This window comes from Meleagris gallopavo, chromosome 11 (assembly GCF_905368555.1).
Source record: "Meleagris gallopavo chromosome 11, MGAL_WU_HG_1.1, whole genome shotgun sequence".
Classification (NCBI taxonomy): Eukaryota; Metazoa; Chordata; class Aves; order Galliformes; family Phasianidae; genus Meleagris; species Meleagris gallopavo.
The window spans coordinates 9820480-9841287 of NC_139414.1; the positions used below are offsets into that span (position 1 = coordinate 9820480).

At 34.3% G+C, this 20808-nt stretch overlaps 1 protein-coding gene across 3 annotated transcripts in view; it reads right to left on the reverse strand.

Annotated features, from left to right (window-relative positions):
* Positions 1-1030: 1030 nt before the first annotated feature.
* Positions 1031-20808, reverse strand: part of XRN1 (5'-3' exoribonuclease 1) — a 34993-nt gene continuing 15215 nt past the window's right edge. Inside the window, exons 20-43 of one of the 3 annotated variants that reach the window (XM_085233281.1) lie at positions 20389-20520; positions 19531-19693; positions 18971-19084; positions 18407-18505; positions 18142-18257; positions 15856-16002; positions 15403-15492; positions 14253-14388; positions 13518-13574; positions 12738-12870; positions 11774-11843; positions 10419-10644; positions 9662-9760; positions 8913-9008; positions 8568-8682; positions 7930-7994; positions 7530-7634; positions 7029-7154; positions 6535-6691; positions 6073-6254; positions 5747-5860; positions 5550-5661; positions 4205-4365; positions 1031-4005 (exon numbers count right to left, since the gene is read on the reverse strand). In XM_085233281.1, the coding sequence (XP_085089407.1) occupies positions 3715-4005; positions 4205-4365; positions 5550-5661; positions 5747-5860; positions 6073-6254; positions 6535-6691; positions 7029-7154; positions 7530-7634; positions 7930-7994; positions 8568-8682; positions 8913-9008; positions 9662-9760; positions 10419-10644; positions 11774-11843; positions 12738-12870; positions 13518-13574; positions 14253-14388; positions 15403-15492; positions 15856-16002; positions 18142-18257; positions 18407-18505; positions 18971-19084; positions 19531-19693; positions 20389-20520 (3106 nt within the window). In that variant the 3' untranslated portion in view covers positions 1031-3714. Of the gene's footprint in view, positions 4006-4204; positions 4366-5549; positions 5662-5746; positions 5861-6072; positions 6255-6534; positions 6692-7028; positions 7155-7529; positions 7635-7929; positions 7995-8567; positions 8683-8912; positions 9009-9661; positions 9764-10418; positions 10645-11773; positions 11844-12737; positions 12871-13517; positions 13575-14252; positions 14389-15402; positions 15493-15855; positions 16003-18141; positions 18258-18406; positions 18506-18970; positions 19085-19530; positions 19694-20388; positions 20521-20808 lie in introns of all 3 variants that reach the window. The other 2 variants (XM_085233280.1, XM_085233279.1) reach the window with 2 other exon arrangements.

Here is a 20808-nt window from a genome sequence, read left to right on the forward strand (position 1 = left end):
CAGAATACAGTCACATTGCGTTTACAGTTACATTAAGTTAAATAGTTGGTAATGTTAAGAGTATGCTCCAATCTCTATACCAGTCATTTTAATCATGCTAATTCACATAATAACCTGTAAAAAGGAAAATACCAGATTTCTGCAAAAGACAGATCCTAACAAAATTTGTATGTCACAATCAAAGGTACTAAAAATTAATAAGCATGGCTACAGACTACAGTGTTCATTATGCATTACAAGGGAACAAGTGAAGTTTGAACATACTCTTAGAGAAAAAAATTACATTCAGCATATTTTATATACATTCTATACAAAGTCAGAGATGTATTTACCCTCTAAAATGATATCTAATGATGTTAATTTGGCAGTTTCAAAAACCTGCTATTATTATGGATGAGGAAATCTAATTATGAAACATACTTCACAATTTCTTTCTTGACAAATATAATCACATTACCTTATTTTGGTGCAGTTTGCCAATATGCTTCATTTAGAAGCCTTGTTACAAATAAGGTACCTAAACTTACTCTACTCTAGAGAAATATCAGCATAATATTTTCTTTCAGGTTCAGAAAAAGGCAGTGTTCAGTTATCAAGTATTTCCAGGTATCCATGGCTCTTCCTGTTCTTCAGCTGACAGCTATTTTTGCACCTTGACAAGAATAACTAGGACTGAACTTGCTGCAGAGCATTAGATTTTTTTTTTTTAATCTAACAAGTGACAGATGCCAAAGAAATTTCAGAAGATCGCCATTTAGTTAAATGCTTTTGATTTCAAACCGACCAACAGACATTTAAACAAGATTCCAATCTTTAAGTGAACAGCAGTTGAAAGCCATCAAGAAATAGCTCTGAGGAGATGCACATTTGCCATTTCTGGGAATAACAAACTTGGTCTTCATGAGATTGAATTTATATCTTAAAATTCCCATTTGAAGCATACAGAAATTCCCACATAGTATTTGAAAATAAAACAGTGAAAATATGTTTTTTTGGTTTCAATATTTAATCCAAACAGACACAGACACAATTTATAAAATTATTCTATTGCATTAAAGTTTATATAGCATTTGACTCTTATTAATGGTTTTCCTTCAGTGTATCATATATTCATATTTTAAAATATCTTTGCACAGTCCTTGGTGCAAGTACATGCTAAAAATCTGCAAATGCACACTAACACTAAACAGCACAAAAAATACATTCTGTATCCATTCATATGCAAATTTAAAACATTTCACTTGGCAGAAAAACAATGAAAAGTTATTTTAAAAAAATCAGAAACTACAAAAATGCGCACATAAAAGTCTTCCCTTTTGGATTTTTAGTAAAATACTGCTCTGTATAAGATCTAATGAAAAATTCCAGTGCTTACAAAATACTTTATATCTATGAGAAAAACAAATGTTTAAATTTATACCTGTATGAATTAAACAATCACTTCATTAAAATATGAAACTGAAGCCACAGGGAGATGGCATAGGTCAATGTAGATGTCACATGTACCGGGACATGTAAAACTGTAATTAACTGGGCATCAGGCAGTTTCACAGAATATAAATATATATACTAAAACCCAAAGTCTAATATGATATGCAGCAGCTACAGAATTAAGTGTTTAACCAGCTACATAGATTAAATATAGCAATGTTTTCAGAAGAGAGGGACGAAGTCTAGAAACGAGAAGTGATTAATAATAAAAATTGCTGTGTTTACTGGTGTTAGCAGTATAGCATCCTTAATATATATGTTTTACTCTGCATAAATTGGCTATCCAGCTATATAAAAATTGGGTAATTTTATGGAAATTCAGAATTTCAACTGAAATGACAAAATCTTTGTCAATCACATCTGTTTAAGTCTTTCATGATGACACCTGTGTTTAAAGGAGACTACAATCTGGGAGATCAGGTGATGCAAGAATCTAAGGCAGCTTAATCTCTACCATAGGAGTTTCTAAAAAGACCTTCTCTGATGATCGGGTAATTCATATAGGACATGGGGGATTGATACCTTTGTCTCACAGAATTTCATATAAACGCTTTTGAAGTATTGCCATGAAAACATCCTGCGAGTATCATATTGCAAATGACAATAAATCACCAACTTGTGTCATTTTCCCTTCATGGAACATGGCTTTATCATTTTTTGAAACTAAGCGAATATAAAGAAAACAACAATCAACATTTTTAAGACTGGATATAGACTATTCTACAAGGTTTGTGATACTAAATAAAACCTTTTTACCTCTAGTAGCCTTTTTATAGGATTTAACTTGATTCTAATAGAGTTGAAAAGCAAGTCTACAGACTTGCAGATCCAACATGAAAACTGCTTGGGAGACAACAAAATAAATCACTGAAGTGTAATTTATTTCTCAGCTTTCAATTTTCAGAGGAAAAATATTTTTTCCTTGAATAACTAGAATAAAGAAGAAAAATGAAATTTAATCAATGCCAATGAATAGTACCAACTGAGGCTTCAAATTCTTAAACTGAAGAGTTATCATTAATATGAGTAAAATCAGAGCACACGGTCGAAAAATGAACAGGTACATACCTTTGAGCCTTCTCTTTTTGTACATGAACTAAGTATGATGTAATTACTTCCTACAACATAGCTCCCTCCAAAAATAGAAGTCAACTTTGCATAAATATAGTTATGGAACTAGCAGTAATAGTTTATGATAACGTAACGACAACTTTGCTACACAGAACTTCTATCACAAACCCAAAAATAAATACTGAAAGTCACCTAGCCATAAAAATAACATACCGTAGAGGTTTCAGGGCACACACTACTGGAGGGAAAAGTGGACTCAGTAAGCATAATTTTGACAGCCATACTACACAGATAGACATCTTTAAACTTGATTTTATAACGTAGAAAATTTCAGGATATCACTGGCATTTTAGGGGACTATGCAAACTGTAGTAGATATCCATTTATTACCAGAAAACAAATAAATTTAATGCTTCTAGCTTTGAAGCAAACAAATAAAAACAAAAACTTTACCAAAGAAGTCTCTACTTTGTAAATATATTTTTATTCAGTACATCCTATAAATTGATCTCTTAGAAAGAAATCTGCATCAGCAAGCACATCTTGCCACTCTGATCCATCAGAGATATAGCAATACCTATTTTTGAAAGTTATAAAGTTGTTTCCCTCTGGCACAGAATCTACTAATTGAAGAAAATTTGGCAGTTTAACTGTAGCTAAGTTTTAGGTATACTGATTCATCTCAAAAGGACTTGGAAAGCCAATATAAAAACTGCATTTAAATATTTTTTTCCTTTTTATCTTGTTACACTATTTAAAAACAAGCTAGAACACAAAATGTCATGCTAAGCAATATTTGATGCCCAACTTATTACTGCTCCATATCCCACTCAAAAAGCACAGCAATTCTGAATTAAGGTTGCCACTGTTATTGCTGCTCACCCAGTACAGTCAGTAAGCCACTGTTCAGAAACCTAGGCACAATGAATGGCATGGTAACCTTAACTCAGCATTTCCTGCTAATTTAGGTTAAAATAACTAAGTTTTAATGTCATTTTCAATCTCCATAATCTGAAATTCACAGCGAATAAAATGTATTTCATTCTATATTATACTTAAAGTGGCTGGTCTTTTCAGTAGAGCTTTCTGATTTTTTTAAATGATTTAACATTGGGGGAAGAGTTAAAAATAAAATACACCTAGCTACCATATTTATTCTGCAGATTTTGGTGTGCCAAAATTGACAGCCAGCTTTCTTGGCTTTCGCTTGCTGGAAGTATTTGGTGTTGATTTGTTACGAGGAACGCTTGGAGTAGCCACATTGTCTTGAAATGAAACAGAAGACTGAGCAGCTTGAGGAGATTTTAAAGGAGCTGAAGAACTATCTTGCTGAATGTGGTCAGAAGACACTGGCTGTTCATTCTTTAGTGGTGCAGCTTGAGGGGAACTCTGAAACTCCTTGAACTCAAAGTTTTTCTTGCTAGCAGCCCTTTTTTTAGTTACCTTTAAATTAAATAAATATTATTTAAAAGAATGCATTCTTTTAAAAAAATTGCAAATATTCCACTATTAGAAAACATGCACACAAATATTAAACATAATTTTCTAACACTAATCAGTTCTTCACAGTAGAGGTGTCGTATTCATCACATAGGTATAGTTTTACAAAAGTAGAATATTAAGACCAATCTGCCAAACTTACCTGTAGAGGTATAAACTGGTTGTGAGAACCAACAGGTATAGTTCCTGCAAGGGACACATTTCCTGGATAGGAACCAGGATAATAGTGTTTGCCATGAATAGGCACTGGAGTTCCCCAGGACACTGGACCGAACATGTGAGATGATGGAGGTATTATATTAGCTGTGAAAATGAATATCTTTTAGCTTTCTTTTCTCATAAAGATCATATCAATTCCCCCAAACCCAAAGCATCCTAGTGACATTTCTCTACATGTTCTCTCTCCAGTAATGCCTTATTTTCTTCATACTTGCTTGAAAATAGGTAGCTATTGATTTTTCAACAACAAAAACAATAAAACAACTACTGAACAGTTCTGCTTTTAGAGTACAACTAGGTGACAGCACTAAGCTGCTACATCTGTATTTCAGAGTACACATAAATTTGCACAGATTTTCACATCTTTAGCCAAGTGAACTATACTAGTCAGGGGAAGTTAAGAATGGCTATTAGGAAAATGTTCTTCTCCTAGAGGGTTGCTAGGCACTGAAACACACTCTCCAGGGAAGAGGCCAGAAGCACTGAGCCTGAAGTAGTTCAAGAAGCATTTAGACAGTGCTCTAAAGCATAAGGTTTAATTTTTAGATGGTCCTGTGCTAAGTCAGGAGTTGGGCTCAATTAGTCTTTTGGGTTTCTTCCAACTCCGGATATTTTATGATTCTACCCTCAGTGGATGAAAGATGTAGCAGTTGCTGTGTGGGTTACTAGGATACTGCAGTTGTGCTGACTAATTACAAGCAGTGAGGATGATACAAAATACAATTTACTCTGGTACAAAATAGTGAAGACAGAAATGCCACCAGGATTTGTAACACTTGTTATTTACCAGGATAATGTTTTGCAGTATACAACAGGATTGTGATGCGGCACTTCAGTGAAAGTTTGTTCTGAACAAGTAAAATTACTAACACCTGGAAAGCCAAGCCTGAAAACCACTAAACCCACATAATTAAAAAAAAAAACAAAAAACAAAGGAATATCTTCTGAATTTTGAACTGTGAGTATCAGCTTTGGACTATTTTTTTTTTTTTTTTTTTTGAAGGAAAAAAAACACCTACTAACATAATTACATTATAAAGGAAAAGAAAGAAGAAACAAGAGTCAGGAGATGCATGATTCTCTGAAATGATTTGCATATTGATGAGAAGAGGTTCATGCACTGTTTTCAAAGCAGTTCAAATGTAAGACTACATTACAAGATGACCAAAAACAGGGCTTTCTGAAAGGCACTTGTTCTCATACAAAGAACTATTACAACTACAGGCAATCATGACAATATCTGAAATGTGTACTGGTCAAATGCTTACCAGGGGGTTGTGGAAAGATTGGAGGAATAGATCCAGGTGGCACAGGAACTCCTAGTGGCTGGTAATTTGGAAACATCGGTGGAGGAAAAGGCAAGTTAACTCCTACAGAGCTCTTTGAAAAAATAAGCAAATGATGGATTACAAGCAGACCAATGCTACAGAGACAAACATTTTAGAAGATTCTTTGCTGTCCTCACCAAACGCTGTAAAGCAAAAAGTGCAGCTTTCTCCTTTGCTTCAGCTTCAGAATGACACTGTGGTCCATGAACCAACAATCCATTGGATAATTTGATATGACAAACGGTCATAGTCTAGAAAAACGAAACAAGATTTTTCAGGGCATTTGTACTGCAGACAAACAGTGAGATGGAAACAGGGGCTTTATTGTTTGCTTTGAAAAAAATGGGAACAAAAGGAGCTAAGTTTTATTTTTAGATAGATTTCAGTACTCAGTCCAGATGTTTAATAAAGGGCAATGGAAACCAAGCTGAGACCTTGAACTTTTGCAGAAAACGAGTTTTACCTGTGGTGTTTTCACAAAAGAGAAATCAGGTTGTGACATTCCAACAAGAGAACAAATACGAGAAAGTTCAGAAACAGGAGTAGACAATGTGGATTGTTGACCAACAAAGGGGTGACCTCCAGGTTCCAATGCTGGTGTACTCTGAGGGCCTCCAGTGCTATGAGGATTGTTCATATAAGCAGCTGATTAAAAAAAAAAAAAAAAAAGCTGTATCACAAATATTTCCTGCAGTGAGAGAAGAGTAACTTTGTTATTAGCATTACATGAGTCATATTTGTTTTTTTCTGGTATTTTTACATCTGATGAACAAAATGGGAGAGTGTGTATAAAGTATATATTAGCATATTAATGCTGAATAAAACAGTAGAATAGAAAAATATGGATATTTAATTATTTCATTTTTAAAACACATACTGAAGCATACTGAAGCTCTCTCTCTATTACACTGATGTCTAAACATACCCATTTTTTTTGTTTGTCTATACTGCAGTGCAGCTCCATGGCAATCCTGTCTACCAGGGGAAGCAGGAACATCATTAACCTGGGATTTCACTTCATTCCTTGTTTCCAGGTCAGAGCCATCTATCTTCAAAATTTCCTTCAGCATCTGTGTTCCTTTCTGTAAAAATAAAACAAACTTTTCAGGGACATGATAGCATTCAACCTTCTTACTTCATTCTGGATATTACAATCAAGTACTACAAATTCAATACTACAATCAATATTACACCAAATCTGCCTTTTTGTTTTTCTATCAGTTGCATTTTTAACAAAGCACAGATAACAGCATCTTTACAAATGTGTTCATTAATTTTCTTTAAGAGTGGCTGATTAGAAGCTCATCAATATGTTCAAGAAGGCTGAATGAGGTTTCCTGGAGTTTCTCATAATAAAAGCATTGATGATAAGACAGCAGGAGCTAATGTGCCACATAATGCTTCCTGCAGTACACAGACCATGGCAAATGATTGTGGTGATAGATGTTCTTCATTTGTAGCTCTTGCTTCCTTGGAAGAAGTCTGCACTTCATTTTCTTTGGAAATTTTCAAAGAAGCTAGAAGGCTTTCAAGTTCACTGTCCTTCTAAAGAGAAATTAAAAAAAAAAAAGAGAATATCAACTTCATGTATTACCAGTAGATGCAAGAGGAAAGATGTATCAGTTTGACATTAATTTTATGCTCATTCAGGACTTTTTTTTTTTCCCCTCTGAGTTTGGGCAGATCACAGTATGACTTGTTAGACTGGGAACAGACATCCAGAGATCGTATCAAGTTTTGCACATAAAGTGCAAGCAATCTATGAAGGGATGATTGAAAGAACGATCAAGGTTATTGGAGTTTGTCTTGTACCTGTTACAAACAGCAATTTGTGCACAAGTGAGAAGAAATAATGGGAACAAAACTAGGGAGAAACTGATATTATTGAAGAAGCACACGAAAATCAATATAACATCCTACCTTTCCACCTGTACAGGGATTATCACTTGCAGCCTTCTGAATTACAGGCACACTTTCATTTCTCTTCAGAAGTTTGACATTGTGCTTATTCATACCTGCAAAATTCTGAAATAATACTGCAGTATTTATTATTGAATACTAACATTACATTATTTATTATAATGCGATTTAATAAAAAAAATGCATCTGTATTAGCTTCTACAAGCTAATATTCTTTTTCAGTAAAATGTGTTCTCCTGTTACAATATAGCTTTTACCCCCTGAGATGAATAGGAAAATCATTTGTTATCATCATCATGTTCCTAATGCTCTAATATGTTAATATGTCCTTAAAATGATTACTCTGATCAGAGTATAGTGAAAAGACATGAAAACATTTACTCAGCATAGAATAAATTACCTGTTTGTTTGATATTTTATTATGGAGTTGACTTTCACCCCTTGTAAATCTGGAATCTTCCTTAACTACAAATAGAGAATAAGAATAAAAAACAGTTTTTAAGAACATTACAAAATGTAACAAAGAATCCAAACAACCAAACCAAAACCTAACAACACTATACTAGTACAGAGAGTTGCTTTAATTTGAATGGTTGCATCATACGTCTCCAATCCATACTTTTACGGTTATTTGGTGTATGGTTTTCTTATAGGGTAAAATACATGAAAACAAAGCATGTGGTGACAATTATTATGTTCTACAAACATGATTACTTCATGTAATTGTATTTTCAAAGCCCAAGTTTTTTTTGTTTGGCTGTTTCTCTGTTTGCTTTTTGTTTTTCAGAGTCACTTAAGAGGAAACTCAACAGAATGATGAATAACTTGGTTTGAAGGGTTTGGGATTAAATGTGGATTAGCTATATACACACACCAGCGACAGTATCTGACAATAACATGTACCAAATAGTGCTTGTATAACTATAATGCACTTTTACTTCCTGTCAGTAACTGCAAAGACACTCAATAGCCATTTCAGTGAAAAACAGATAAAGTAACTAAGTCCTCTCAAATGAAGTTTTTAATTATAGTACTTACATTTTTTATATGGCTCCTGTTTTCTTTGCTGACTTCTAAAGCTGCCATCATTGAAGCCTGGCTTATAGAACTGACTGCCAGATCCCAGCTTGATTTCCTGAGGTAGAACTGCACCCTAGAATTTCCAACATCAAACCTTAACAAGGAAGCTAGTATCTATCATTTACATAACATTTTCATTGCCTCTTTCCTGCTCTCCACATATCCTGTGCAACAGTATTTTGACTGACAGAACTTATTTGCAACACTACCTGGTAAGTCCTTCTGATGTAATGAAATAATGTAGGGAATTAAGAACCTTCATATTTTGAATCCAGAGATTAGTTTAGAAGTGTATACACTTACCTTCTCATGTATGTTTTGCTGAACATGGTGAGACTTCCCAGAACCTTGCAATGATTGCCATATATTGCAAAATTCATCATCTTGCTTATTCTGTGCCTGACAAAGTAAGAAACAATTACCCAATAAACTCAACTTCTGAGCAGCTAGTCATATGCAACTACATTCCAGAAATGCCCAGTTTAACAGTGCTCAGAAAACAGAACTTCTCATACCTACATTAGAAGAATTTGTGGGTATTTAATGTGTGATGGGCTACAATGTATTTATGCAATATATTTTCCAAAGAATCACTGTTCAGTTGTAATGAGCCTGGTGTTGGAGATTGCTTTTCCTTGCTCACTTACAATTTTCATAAGTTACCAACATAGAAAAGATTACTGACTATAATTGAATTCAGATGATAATTTAAAATGCTTTTGAAAGCATGCTCTCATATTGAAAATATGCTTTCATTTTATAAATAATGATTTACTTTTAAGGCCTTACCATGCTTAACTGCTTCATAACTTTACAGGTATACCACCACAAAACGAAAGCCTACATACACAAACAATAACTGTTTTGAAAATCAAGAATCTGAATGAGGTAATACAGGATTTTTTCATTTATGCAAGAACTGAGACAAGTTCTGCCCCAGTCTGCACGTGGACTAAAACACCTTGGTTTCTTATATCAGGTGTTTGCATACAATGAAAAAGGACGGGTGCTGTAAACAGTAGCCAAAATATTAAATGAATGAGGACACTCACTTTATTTTTCTGATTGCTATTCAGAAAGGATCCTTTGTGGGGTGAGTTGGAGGTCCCCTGATTTTCAGCCCTGAGATTGTAATGCTGTCTTCCATTCAGCTGCTAAATCAAGAGAAAAAGCTGAAGTGTGTCATCACTCTAAATTTTCTTTTGAATAGTACTCTTCTATAGATTTAGAAAATACAATGCAATTCTTCTCCAACACATCTATCAACATTTAGTTACCAGTTATGCTTACATTTTTTAAAGTCACTTATTAAAAATGAAAGATTAATTAAACTGATGAGAACCCGAATTCATCTGTCATTTTTCCTGCTTTACTTCATTTCTGAAGTAATCATAACCAAAATACAAAATTAAAAAAAAAAAAATCACATCTTGTCTTTCTGAGCAGGGGTACAAGTTTGGCCTATAGCAAACATTAAGGAACAGAGCATTAAGGAAATAACTGCATCTCTGCCAAACCAAGCTATTTGCTAAAACCAGCTGCAGCATCAATGCTCTGATCTGAATATTTGCTTTTTGGAAATCCAGTCAAAGCTATTCAGATAAAGCAGAAAATTGTCAGAAAGAAATGTCTGGTCTCTTTAATTACTGAATAAATTAATTTATCCAAGGTAAGAGCTATTCTACTTATAATACACTGACATAAAACTAATACTTTTCACTACCAATAAGGATAACAGCCAAGTTAGCTTCCATGCAAAAACTATGTATATCATATATGTACCACATATAAATGAAAGTAAAGTCTTACTTGAGTAGGAACAAAAAGGGAGCGAGGGGAATGGTTGAGGCCTCCCAGATGCACTTTTTGTGAGCATACAGATGTTAGATCAGATGCATATGAATTGTAGTTATTCACAGCTGGCTGAGGTTTAACTATGGCCGTCAGTTTTTGATTTCCCATTTCTGACCGAACACCATGAGACAGGTTAATTAAGGCACTTGATGGCAGACGATAACCTCTGGCAGGTGAGCACCTTAAGCAGAGCAAACAATATTTATTTGATGTCATTTAAATACTGACATTTAAATACATCTGATTTGACAATGCTCTTGCCTCTATACAAAAAGATGACTCAAGTTTGAGCATCAGAGGTTGAAAATCATATTAAAATCTAGTACTTTTACATGCAACATCAAACCCATCTGTTGTGTTCCTCTTTGGCCTCTGGCTTTCAAATACTGGTTTTATACTGCATCTTTCAGTGCTAACCTCAAATTTTAAAAGTGAGAAATATATCATAATTCTGTAGTAAGTATTTTGTAAAAAAATGTATATATATGAACCAGAAAATAATTCTTTTCCTGAGGTGAAAGCTAAAGCCAGTGGCAGAACAATAATCTGAAGTCAAGAATCATTTAGTCAGTTTTATATAATTCTTGATAGTAAAGTTAATTTGTTCTACAGGACACGTTCTTGAAAGGAATAGGATTGCGTTATGCATGCTAAATGCAGGGAATAGGCAAGATTTTGTTCTAATTTGTCTTAAGAAATTAACTTGTCTAAATGCAAAAATAACCAAAACAAAACAGTAAAATGAATACTACTGAGTAAATTACTGCACTTATTTACTGATTTAAGTAATTTACTCAGTAAATTACTTAAACACAGAAGAGTTATTGCACTCTAAACTAAAAACATCAATATGCCTCCACGTGAAGAACAGTTGAAGCTTTTAAAAGGCAAGTAATTTAGTGCCAAGTACCAATTTTTAATTGTTCAGAGTCCCTTTTTCAGAGAAGCAGATGATTACCAAGTCTGTTTTTTTTAACTACACATTAAACACACACTGATAATAACCTGTTCTATATATATTTGTTTAAAAAAGACATTTCAATCTAGCGCATTCATATCTGTCTTCTAAAAGTTAGTAGCTTTGAACTCTGGAAAAACAACAAAATCCAACTTAAAAGCATTTCCCTTCATAAAAATTATTCCTACTCAGAGAGAAAAAAAAATTCCTACCACAATTATAATTAAGAAATAAAGCTCAAATAAAAAAACAACTCACAAAAAAAAAAGGCATCTAAAACCACTGGACTACTGAAACCAGAGGCCAACAATGAAACGGCTATGGAAATGGCTATGAAATCCTCTGCACAAACCTTATAGTTAGGCCTCCAAGGAATTCTTCATCAAATAAAACTTCAAAGAGCACGTCTGTTTCTCTACTGGCTACAGAAAATGAAATAAAATGTCATACTATGTCTGTGACAAGTAGCTGTTTAATCTAAACTACGAAATCATCAGTTACGCAGTAAATAATGAAAATATAAGTCATTTAGCTAAAATAAATCCTTGTTCTTTAAATTAGGAATTTTATCAACAACAATTCAGAAATGCTTCCCCAGAGAAAGTCAAATATGGCTGCCCTGTTAAGATATACTTTTATCAGAAATACACTGCGCATAACAACTTATCAACCTGCATGATTGGTTGATACTGCAGGTGATCTACAGCAGTGTATCACAGACGCCAGAAACCACCAGAAAAAAGGATGCAAGGCATTCTTTACATTCAGGCAATGAGAAATGGACATCTTCAGCATTACCTCCAGTGATTATTTCTTCCATAATGATAGATTAATACCATGTTAACAATTTCTATTACTAGATCTCAAACTTTTACATCCCATCTGCCCAGGTAAATCTTTTTGTTTACCTGAAACAGACAGTCCTCTCATCAAAGAAGTTGTAAATCCATGTCACTTAACAGAATTCAAATATCATAAAGTAAAATCCAAATTAAAAAAAAAAAGAGAGACAAAAATCATGTGATAAAATTGTACATTCAATGAAATGCTCCTATTGTTTTTACTCCTTTTTTTTAAATTTCAATTAGTTCTTTTTGCAGCCCGTGTTCTTTCTCACTGATCTCAATGCTTTCTTCACTTTAAGAAGGAAGAACAGTAAATAGTGGCTTCAAGTTGCATATGTTTCATAGGTGAGAAATATAGGTGTTTACCACTATTATACAAAAAAAAAAACAACCCTTCTATGAAGCTTAGTTTCACATCCCTACCTTAATTATTATAAAACTTTAATGCTACAGTTAAGAAGAAAATATTACCTCCTTTAATTCCTATAATGGTACCTCGAAGACCAACCGGTACAGAGAAGTTCTCTCTCACATTGACAACACGGTCAAACAGCCTATACTCTGCATCTCTATCTGGAACAACTCCATTCTGCTGTTCTAAAGGCTGAAAAGAATAAAAAAAAAGGATTACAATCAAAACACATTTATAACACTACCTGAAACACACTATAAAACAAACTCCGAAAACACACAAACAAAAAAAATAGAATCCTTTCCATCCAGACACAATGCAATTTTAAAAATTATTTACTGCAACTCACTGCTTGAGGAACAGCAGCACTGTGCATGATTTAAGACAAATCAGGGGACCAGTTTAGACAATCTAAAACCACCAAGTGTATCATCCCTGTATGAGTAACATAGGTGAGTATCTGAGAAATAGCAGGGAAGATGAGCAGCTGATCATATAACAAGAACAGAACAAAAAGGAAAACAGGGAAGAAGAGACAAATGAAAAGTGCATTTCTTTATACAGCCCATGAGAAATGAATGTCTGAAAGTCAGAAGAAAGAGAAGAACTGAAAGTTATGAATGAGTATATGTACATGAATGAGTTTGTAGTTAGCAGAAAATTCTCTCCTTTTAGAGAGAGACTGCCACTTCAAAGCTGATTTTCTAGGAGGCATAAGAAAATTCATTGTCCACAAATAGTGTTCTAAAATTCTGCTTTCTGAGAATTGAAAAGCTAAGTTAAAGTAACAATGATCCCAACAACATTCATTTCAAACAAAAATGTTTCATGTCACTTACTCTATATAGCAAATGGGGTTTCACAGTTACTCGCACCTTCTTGTTGCTCTTTCTTTGCTAAAGGAAAGGTAAAACAAAACGTGAATAAACAATGTAGAGTTCTTTGTGAAGAAGGCGGTTTTGTGAGACCTGTACAATTAAGTTGGTTAAACTTCATTTTTAAAATATAACTGAATATTTTTGAAGAGCGTGCATCGTCTAATGCCAGAACTCACACTAATTTGTGTCCCCACAAATAATTTCAAAGAAATCAGCCTGTTTTTTTTCATCTATCTTTGCCTTTACCTTTGGCTTTAGTAACTCCTTTGGCACCTTTTTTGATCTGTGGTCCTGAGAAAATAGCTTTCTAATTTTCCTCACTAAACGAGTTTTCACAAAAGAGAAAAGCAAGGGAAAAAGAGCTATTAGTGTACTTGGAAACAGCACTTCAGTTGACCATAATATATACTGATGCCTGTTCCTTTCTGAAATCACCAAAAAGCAGAGTTCAGAGTACAGCCTAATGCTGCAGAATCACCTCAAAAACAGTGAGTTAATCAGGAAGATCAAGAATGAGCTCTTCTGAATTTCTGTGTCAATTCACAATGCAAATTTGTATCTTACATTACGTTTTATATGCTTTTTTTTGGAATGACAAGTAATCTTCCAGTTGCTTATTCTAATTCAAGACCTTGGAAAATAACGAGCAATCAGTTTTTGGTTCATCACTGCTGACAGTGGCATTGAGCTGCATACCTTGCATTTTTCTATTTCTTCTTCAATTTTCTCAACAATAGCTGCATCCAAAATTTGCAAGTCACAAGATGAGCGAGATAAAGCAGAGACAGGATGTGCCTTCAACCAGGCAACAATTTCTTGAACTTTCTCAGCTCTAAATAAAAGAGGAAATGAATTTAAATCTCTCAAGTATATATATATATATATATATATATATATATATATATATACTTAAGTATATAAGTATATATATATATATATGCACACACACACACACGCACACACACAAGGCATTTTATGAGGATCCTTGATTTTAATACTGAAGTATTTTGATATAGGCACAATGCTTGTATACATCCATAAATGATCTAAAAGTACTCTATGACTTAACAAGAGACATTAAAAACACCAAGCCTAACTGAACGGTGCAGTACTGTTTCAAACTTACAGTCTTAAGTTTTGCCCCAACAAAAAACAAACAACAACAACAAACCCAGGAAGTTATAAAAGAGTATTTAATAAATTATGTTTGCATCTGAACAACTAACTGTGTCCAGCTGTGATTAAAGATTCTGCACTAAGTTCTCACAGAATAGTAAAAAAAGAAATTCAAGGCATGCCTCTGAATGTAAATGGAGCACAAAGTTGAAATTCTAAGGATTGAAAAGTCCATGAATGTCTCACTACCTAACAATAAAGGCTGTTTTTTTTTTGTTTTTTTTTTCAATGTTACTATACTGCATCTGGAATGAAGGTGGATCCCCGTCTTCCATGATGCTGACTGAATAAATACTAAAATTGGCACCCAGATTTAGAATAAAAATATGACCTTAAGCACTTAAAATAATTACTGCTTATTTTCCAAAAATGAAAAAAAAAGTGTCATTACTTTGTGAACTACTTATACTGAAGTTAGCAATAAAAGCAAACATTTTGAAGCAGCCACAGAAAGCTACGTGTCTCATTTATTATTACTCTTGGCATAGCAGTCTGACAAATACTTGGAGTCCACAACTGAAAAGCACAACATTTTGATCATTTTTTCAGACCAATCACTGACAATCATGCTGCTCAAGCAATAGCACTGTTTCAGTTACTTAGCTGCCACCATGAATTTCAGTACTGCCAGCCTTAACGCTTATTCCAGAAAAAAGAGGAGATGGCTTACCCATTCTCATCCTCACCAGGCCAAATGTCATCTTCATAGAATATATCTTCCTGGCTATTCTTGGCTATATAACTGAACAATTCGGGGACCCTAAATATTGAACAAAATGAGGAGAGATTTAGTTTCATGTTGGCAGACAAACCAAAAAACTTAATGAAAATAAACTTGGATGGGATTTGAAACTTCTGGATTCCAGACAAATTACTTTTTGACTTTCTGTCAACTTGCCAAATACAAGCTGCTGACAAAATTCTTCTATCCTCAACTACGCTTCTCCCTAGAAGGAGAGACTACTGTAAGGAGAATATTGGGAAGCAGAGAATTTCATCAAGCAACCACAAAAGGCAAACTCTTCAGTTCTTAGAAGACCTATGCCCAGAGGACAAAAAAAAAAAAATCATATGACTGTCATGCAGTTGGATAGTTTAGATCAAGTTCACATCCAGCATCTACCTTTCTAAATACTCTGCAAGTAGCTGTTCAACTGCAGAAGAATACATCCATTCACTTCCAACTTTCTTAGTATAGCCAGGAACTTCTTCATTTTTCTTATTGAACTTAAGGTTTAGCCCCACATTTGCTTTGTGATCTCCATGAGGACTGGAAAGAAGAAGAAGTTAATTAGCTTGCAATAACGTGTGCATAGGCACGCACACACACACACACACACACACACACTCTATCTTAAATCACAGAAAAGCCATATTCATTGCAGCATTTACTTTTACAGTTTACAACTGTAAATATGACAGGACTTTAGCTGTGCTCCTTAAAGTAAAGGAATATTTTATCATTTGCTCAATAGATTGATCATTTATCATGATGTAGAAGGATGCCCCTGAACAATCAGGGGAACAAACCTACATATTTTACCATAAGAAGATGCTCATATACCATGTTCAGCTGTCCCTGGAAACCACAGTTCAGAGAACTATAGTGATTTCTTCCATTACATATTTTAAACAGCTTTTGTCTTAATTAGCACGATTTTTAAATGTAACGAAGTACAATTATTTTTCCTTTATACTAGCAGAAATGATAAGTACAATGAAATTAGATCCCACTTCAGCTTTCCATTCTCAGTGCAGCAAAGAGAATGTGTGTTGTTTATCCTACATGGAAGGATTTGTATCAAATCAAAACTCACTTTTCCAGTTGCTTGATAAGGTTTTGAATATAGCAACCTGGTGGCACCTTTCACAGAATGACTGTAAAAAAGGACTTCTAGGAGACTTAAGTTCTACCTAGATAGGTGCTCAACTAGGAAAAAATACCTCAGTCTAATGATCTAGTTAGATTTTACACTAAATGTTAAAAATCAAATAAAAAAACCCCACAATGTCCTTCAGTTTTGCCTGAAACAGAGAAAACATTGTAAAAATACCTGGAATCATAAACTCTGAATAATGCCTTTATCTGTGAACGCAACAATAAAAAGCCAGGAGCTTTTCACATACCAAGATTATCACCTCCTTGAGAGAAGATTCCTCAAAAAACACAAAGACAAAGAAGCTCTATTTGATTAATGCAGATTTCTGGCTTCTATCGCCCAGAAGAGAGATATTCAAAACCTACTTTTTTCAGGTACTTAGATGAATTCCACACTTTCTATATGTAAGCAGCTTCCCTATGCTCTGGGATCCTTTTTTTGTGTGATGATCAAACAAGCATTTAGATAGTGATACAAACTAAGCTCATTTTTTTAACAACTGATTGGCACATCTCACTGTACAAACATGCTGATGAGTGTTCTTTTGCACCTCTGAGCTGCATGCAAGCAATAAAAAAGAATTTTATCAGGGCAGAAGAGTTTCAGCCAATTCTGCTTCCCCAGTGCTGTTCCCATAACAGCTCTCCAGTTTTTCAGATCCATTATGTGTTTATGGAAATTGATGAAGTTGTGGTACTGCTGTGTCAATACATTTGGTGCACTAATTTCAAAGAGGGACAGAAGATGGCCCAACCTCAGTCTGTTCTCATTTTTAAACACTGCTTTTTCTGTAAAAAAAGAGCTTAATATTACTCAATTATTAACCAGCAGTCAGAAGCCTGTAACCAAGCCAGAATAAATCTTAGCCACAACTGAACTAAAGTATTTGCCAGTTCAAACCCCAGCTTCAGTTAAGCAAATAGCTAACCAGGAAAGTCAATTTGTATCTTTCTTTAACATTCCAATTAAAATAAATATAAATTAACAAGATGTTAACATTGTAAGGTCCCCAGGGAGACCTTACAGCAGCCACAGAGTGCCCTCAAAAGTTGGAGAAGGACTCTTTATCTTGGAGTGCAGTGACAGGCAGATGGTGATGATTTTAAGCTAAAAAACAGTAGATTTAGATTAAACTTCAGAAAGAAATTCTTTACTAGAAGGTTGGTGAGGCACTGGAAAAGGTCATCCAGAGAAGCTGCCCATGTTCCATTCCTAAAGGTGTTCATGGCCAGATTAGTAGGAGTTCTAGGCAGCGAGATCTAATAGATAGCATCCCTATACTAGATGATCTTTTAGGTCCCTTCCCACCCAAGCCATTTTATTATTCTATGTTTATGACAAGAGGAAAACCCACTGCATGTGAATTTAATTTACGGCCAATATACTTGAAAGTTTCACATCACAAATCAGTTCTATACTTTGAGAATAAAAACAGCATGAAAAACATAGCAGAGAACTGTAAAACAGTGTTAGAATTTACAAGCTACCTTACAGGCAAAATACGTAAACAGGTTTGTGTATGAACTTACTTCTTCTTCGATCCTCTTCCAATAAAGATACTCCCTGTAAATCTGGAGACTAGATATCCACTTACTCCAAGACGGCTGGCCAAAATGTACGCAGGATTGTACTTCACAGAGTATTTCTTTAAAACAAACAAAAAAATATTTAAGGATAAGGATTTTCATGTAAAGGGCAAATGAATAAGAAGGAAGCATTTTTTTTGAAGATGTTAACGATTGTAAAATTTATTTTAAATGGTGTTTAAGTCTTTACTACAAGACAAGGACTTACATGCTGATTCTGTATTAGACGATCAAGCTGAGGTTCACATGGAATACTGAAAACTACACGAATTCTACCTTCTGGCATCACATCACGTGAATCTTGAACCTTGCAGAGAAATGCAACACAGCAGAAGTGTAACTTAAAAACAGCAGTTTTGGGACTCTGGCCCAGAGGTCTACCTTATTGATAGTTTTGCTGAAGCATGCACAGAGATGCCCTAGGATTCACCATCTTTTCCTGACCTATGCAGTACTTTGTCCCAGAGGTAATCAAACAGCATTAAAGCAAAAGAATCCAGGATAGCAAACAATCATTAACAGGACCTGCATGTATTGAAAATCATTCATCACAAATGAAAATAATCCCCCATTCAAGCTACACTACTTTACACCCATAATGTCAGGGACAGGAAATAGCAGAACCACCCTCTATTTTGACTAACCATTGGGGAATATTCCATTTAAAATTTCAGCTACCAAAATAACCAGTACTGCCACACAACATCTTAAATCATTTTAAGCTTTCAAGTAAGGAAATCTAGGGAAAAAAAGCAACAAACACGGAACTAACTTCTCCCATGCAGCCATAGTATGGAGATCCCAGCATGAAGGCTGTACTGCCAGGCGGAAATAAATCATCCAAAGTTTTGATGTTCGAAAAGCGTGAGTCAAAGGCTTTGATATCCTACATGAAAAGAGAAAATTGATAATATTAAATGTATCATTCAGTTCCAGTAGAATCATTAAGAAGTTCATACAAACAGATGCTTATTCTAAAACTCTTTATTCTAAAATCTGAAGTAATTCAAAGGCAAAGATGTAAGTGCTGTATTACAAATGCTGGTTACACAATCAACTGTGTACCTTGTAGCACATCACTACAGTATTTCCTGCAAGATGTCATTAGCTATAAAAGTCATTTTTTCAGACAGATCTCTGCTTTGCAATAAGGCCCCAAATTTTGTGACAAAATACTTTCCTAAGTACATTATTACTTCTTACATACCAAACGATATTAATTGAAGATGCTTATTTTTGTTCATTCTTTTGCATAAGAAGTGTGCATGCTCCTCCCCCACCTCAATGGAGTAAAGAACTATGTGCAAGAAGATACTGAAGTTGTATATTTACCTTGACAACAGTTTGGTAAACAAAAGGAAGAGCTTGTTTTGACCACTGCTTCTCCAAATAAACTTGCCCATTTTGGTTTAGTTGATATCTATTACCAGTGAGTAACTGAGCATACACAACTACTGATGTCTCATGAATAATTATTCCTTTTCTTCTCTGATAACTGAACACAAAATAGAACATTAAGTTTGATTACAACAAACAGAACTTCACCAAGATGATGGAATTGATTTCTTAAAATAAAATTAACTCAACATAGGGATTTTAATGGTTTGTTTCCCATTGTATAAAAAGTACCCAGAACAAACAGCTTCACCAATTGCTTACCCACCACTGCACAGCCATCAGTATGTAGCTGAGTTTGTTGAGCACATTTTACCTTTACAGTGAGAGTAGTTAAGACAGTTAAATTCAAATTATAGGTAATAAAATGGCAAGATGTGTTCTGTTGGACATCCACACTCTAGAAGTGTGAGCTGTATTCAGACTTAACAATGTTAGGCTATTGAAATGATATATTGCTACTATATGACTCCATTCTACATACTTTCTACAACTGAAGATTACTTAAATTATAACAGAGAACTGACTGGGAGAGTAAACACTGATACTCATTTATTGAAAATTCTTTTGTAACAATTTCTAATTTTGAACACTTAGTAATTAACTCCATATATTCTGAAATTTCAACATATGCTTTTTAAACTTTTAAAAAATCTATTTTTTCCAGTGCACTCATTAACATGCATTATTATGAACACAGCAGCTCTTCTCTGCTACTTAAGTATATGCTAAGGCAACAAAACATAGCTAAGCTATAAAATACAAAGTGACACTTTGATTTTCAAAGTTACTTACTGCTCTGAAACACCCTGAACTTCTTTCAGCCACATGCTCTGTTCCTTATCTCCAACAAACGTCACTTTAGTTGGGGGCACTGCATTTCCCATATAGAGTTTCTGTGTTCCATGTGGTTCTTCCAAATAAAACCTTGAAAATTATGACAGATACAAATGTAATCAAATAAGCCAACTCTAGGCATAACCAACCATGAGCAAAACTTAAATAGTTAGAAATTATTTTCTAAGGACATGGAAACCTTGCGGTTTTACCAGCTCCTTTTATAACAGGCCACACAGTGTAAATTTTATAAGAAATACCAGTGCACGTGCTGAAAGGAAGATTGTATATAAATGTCCTCTTCTACACTACTCAATATGGATTTCCACGTGTTCATTTTTAGCTCAAAGTTAAGAATGAGCTCTCCAAAAATTTTAA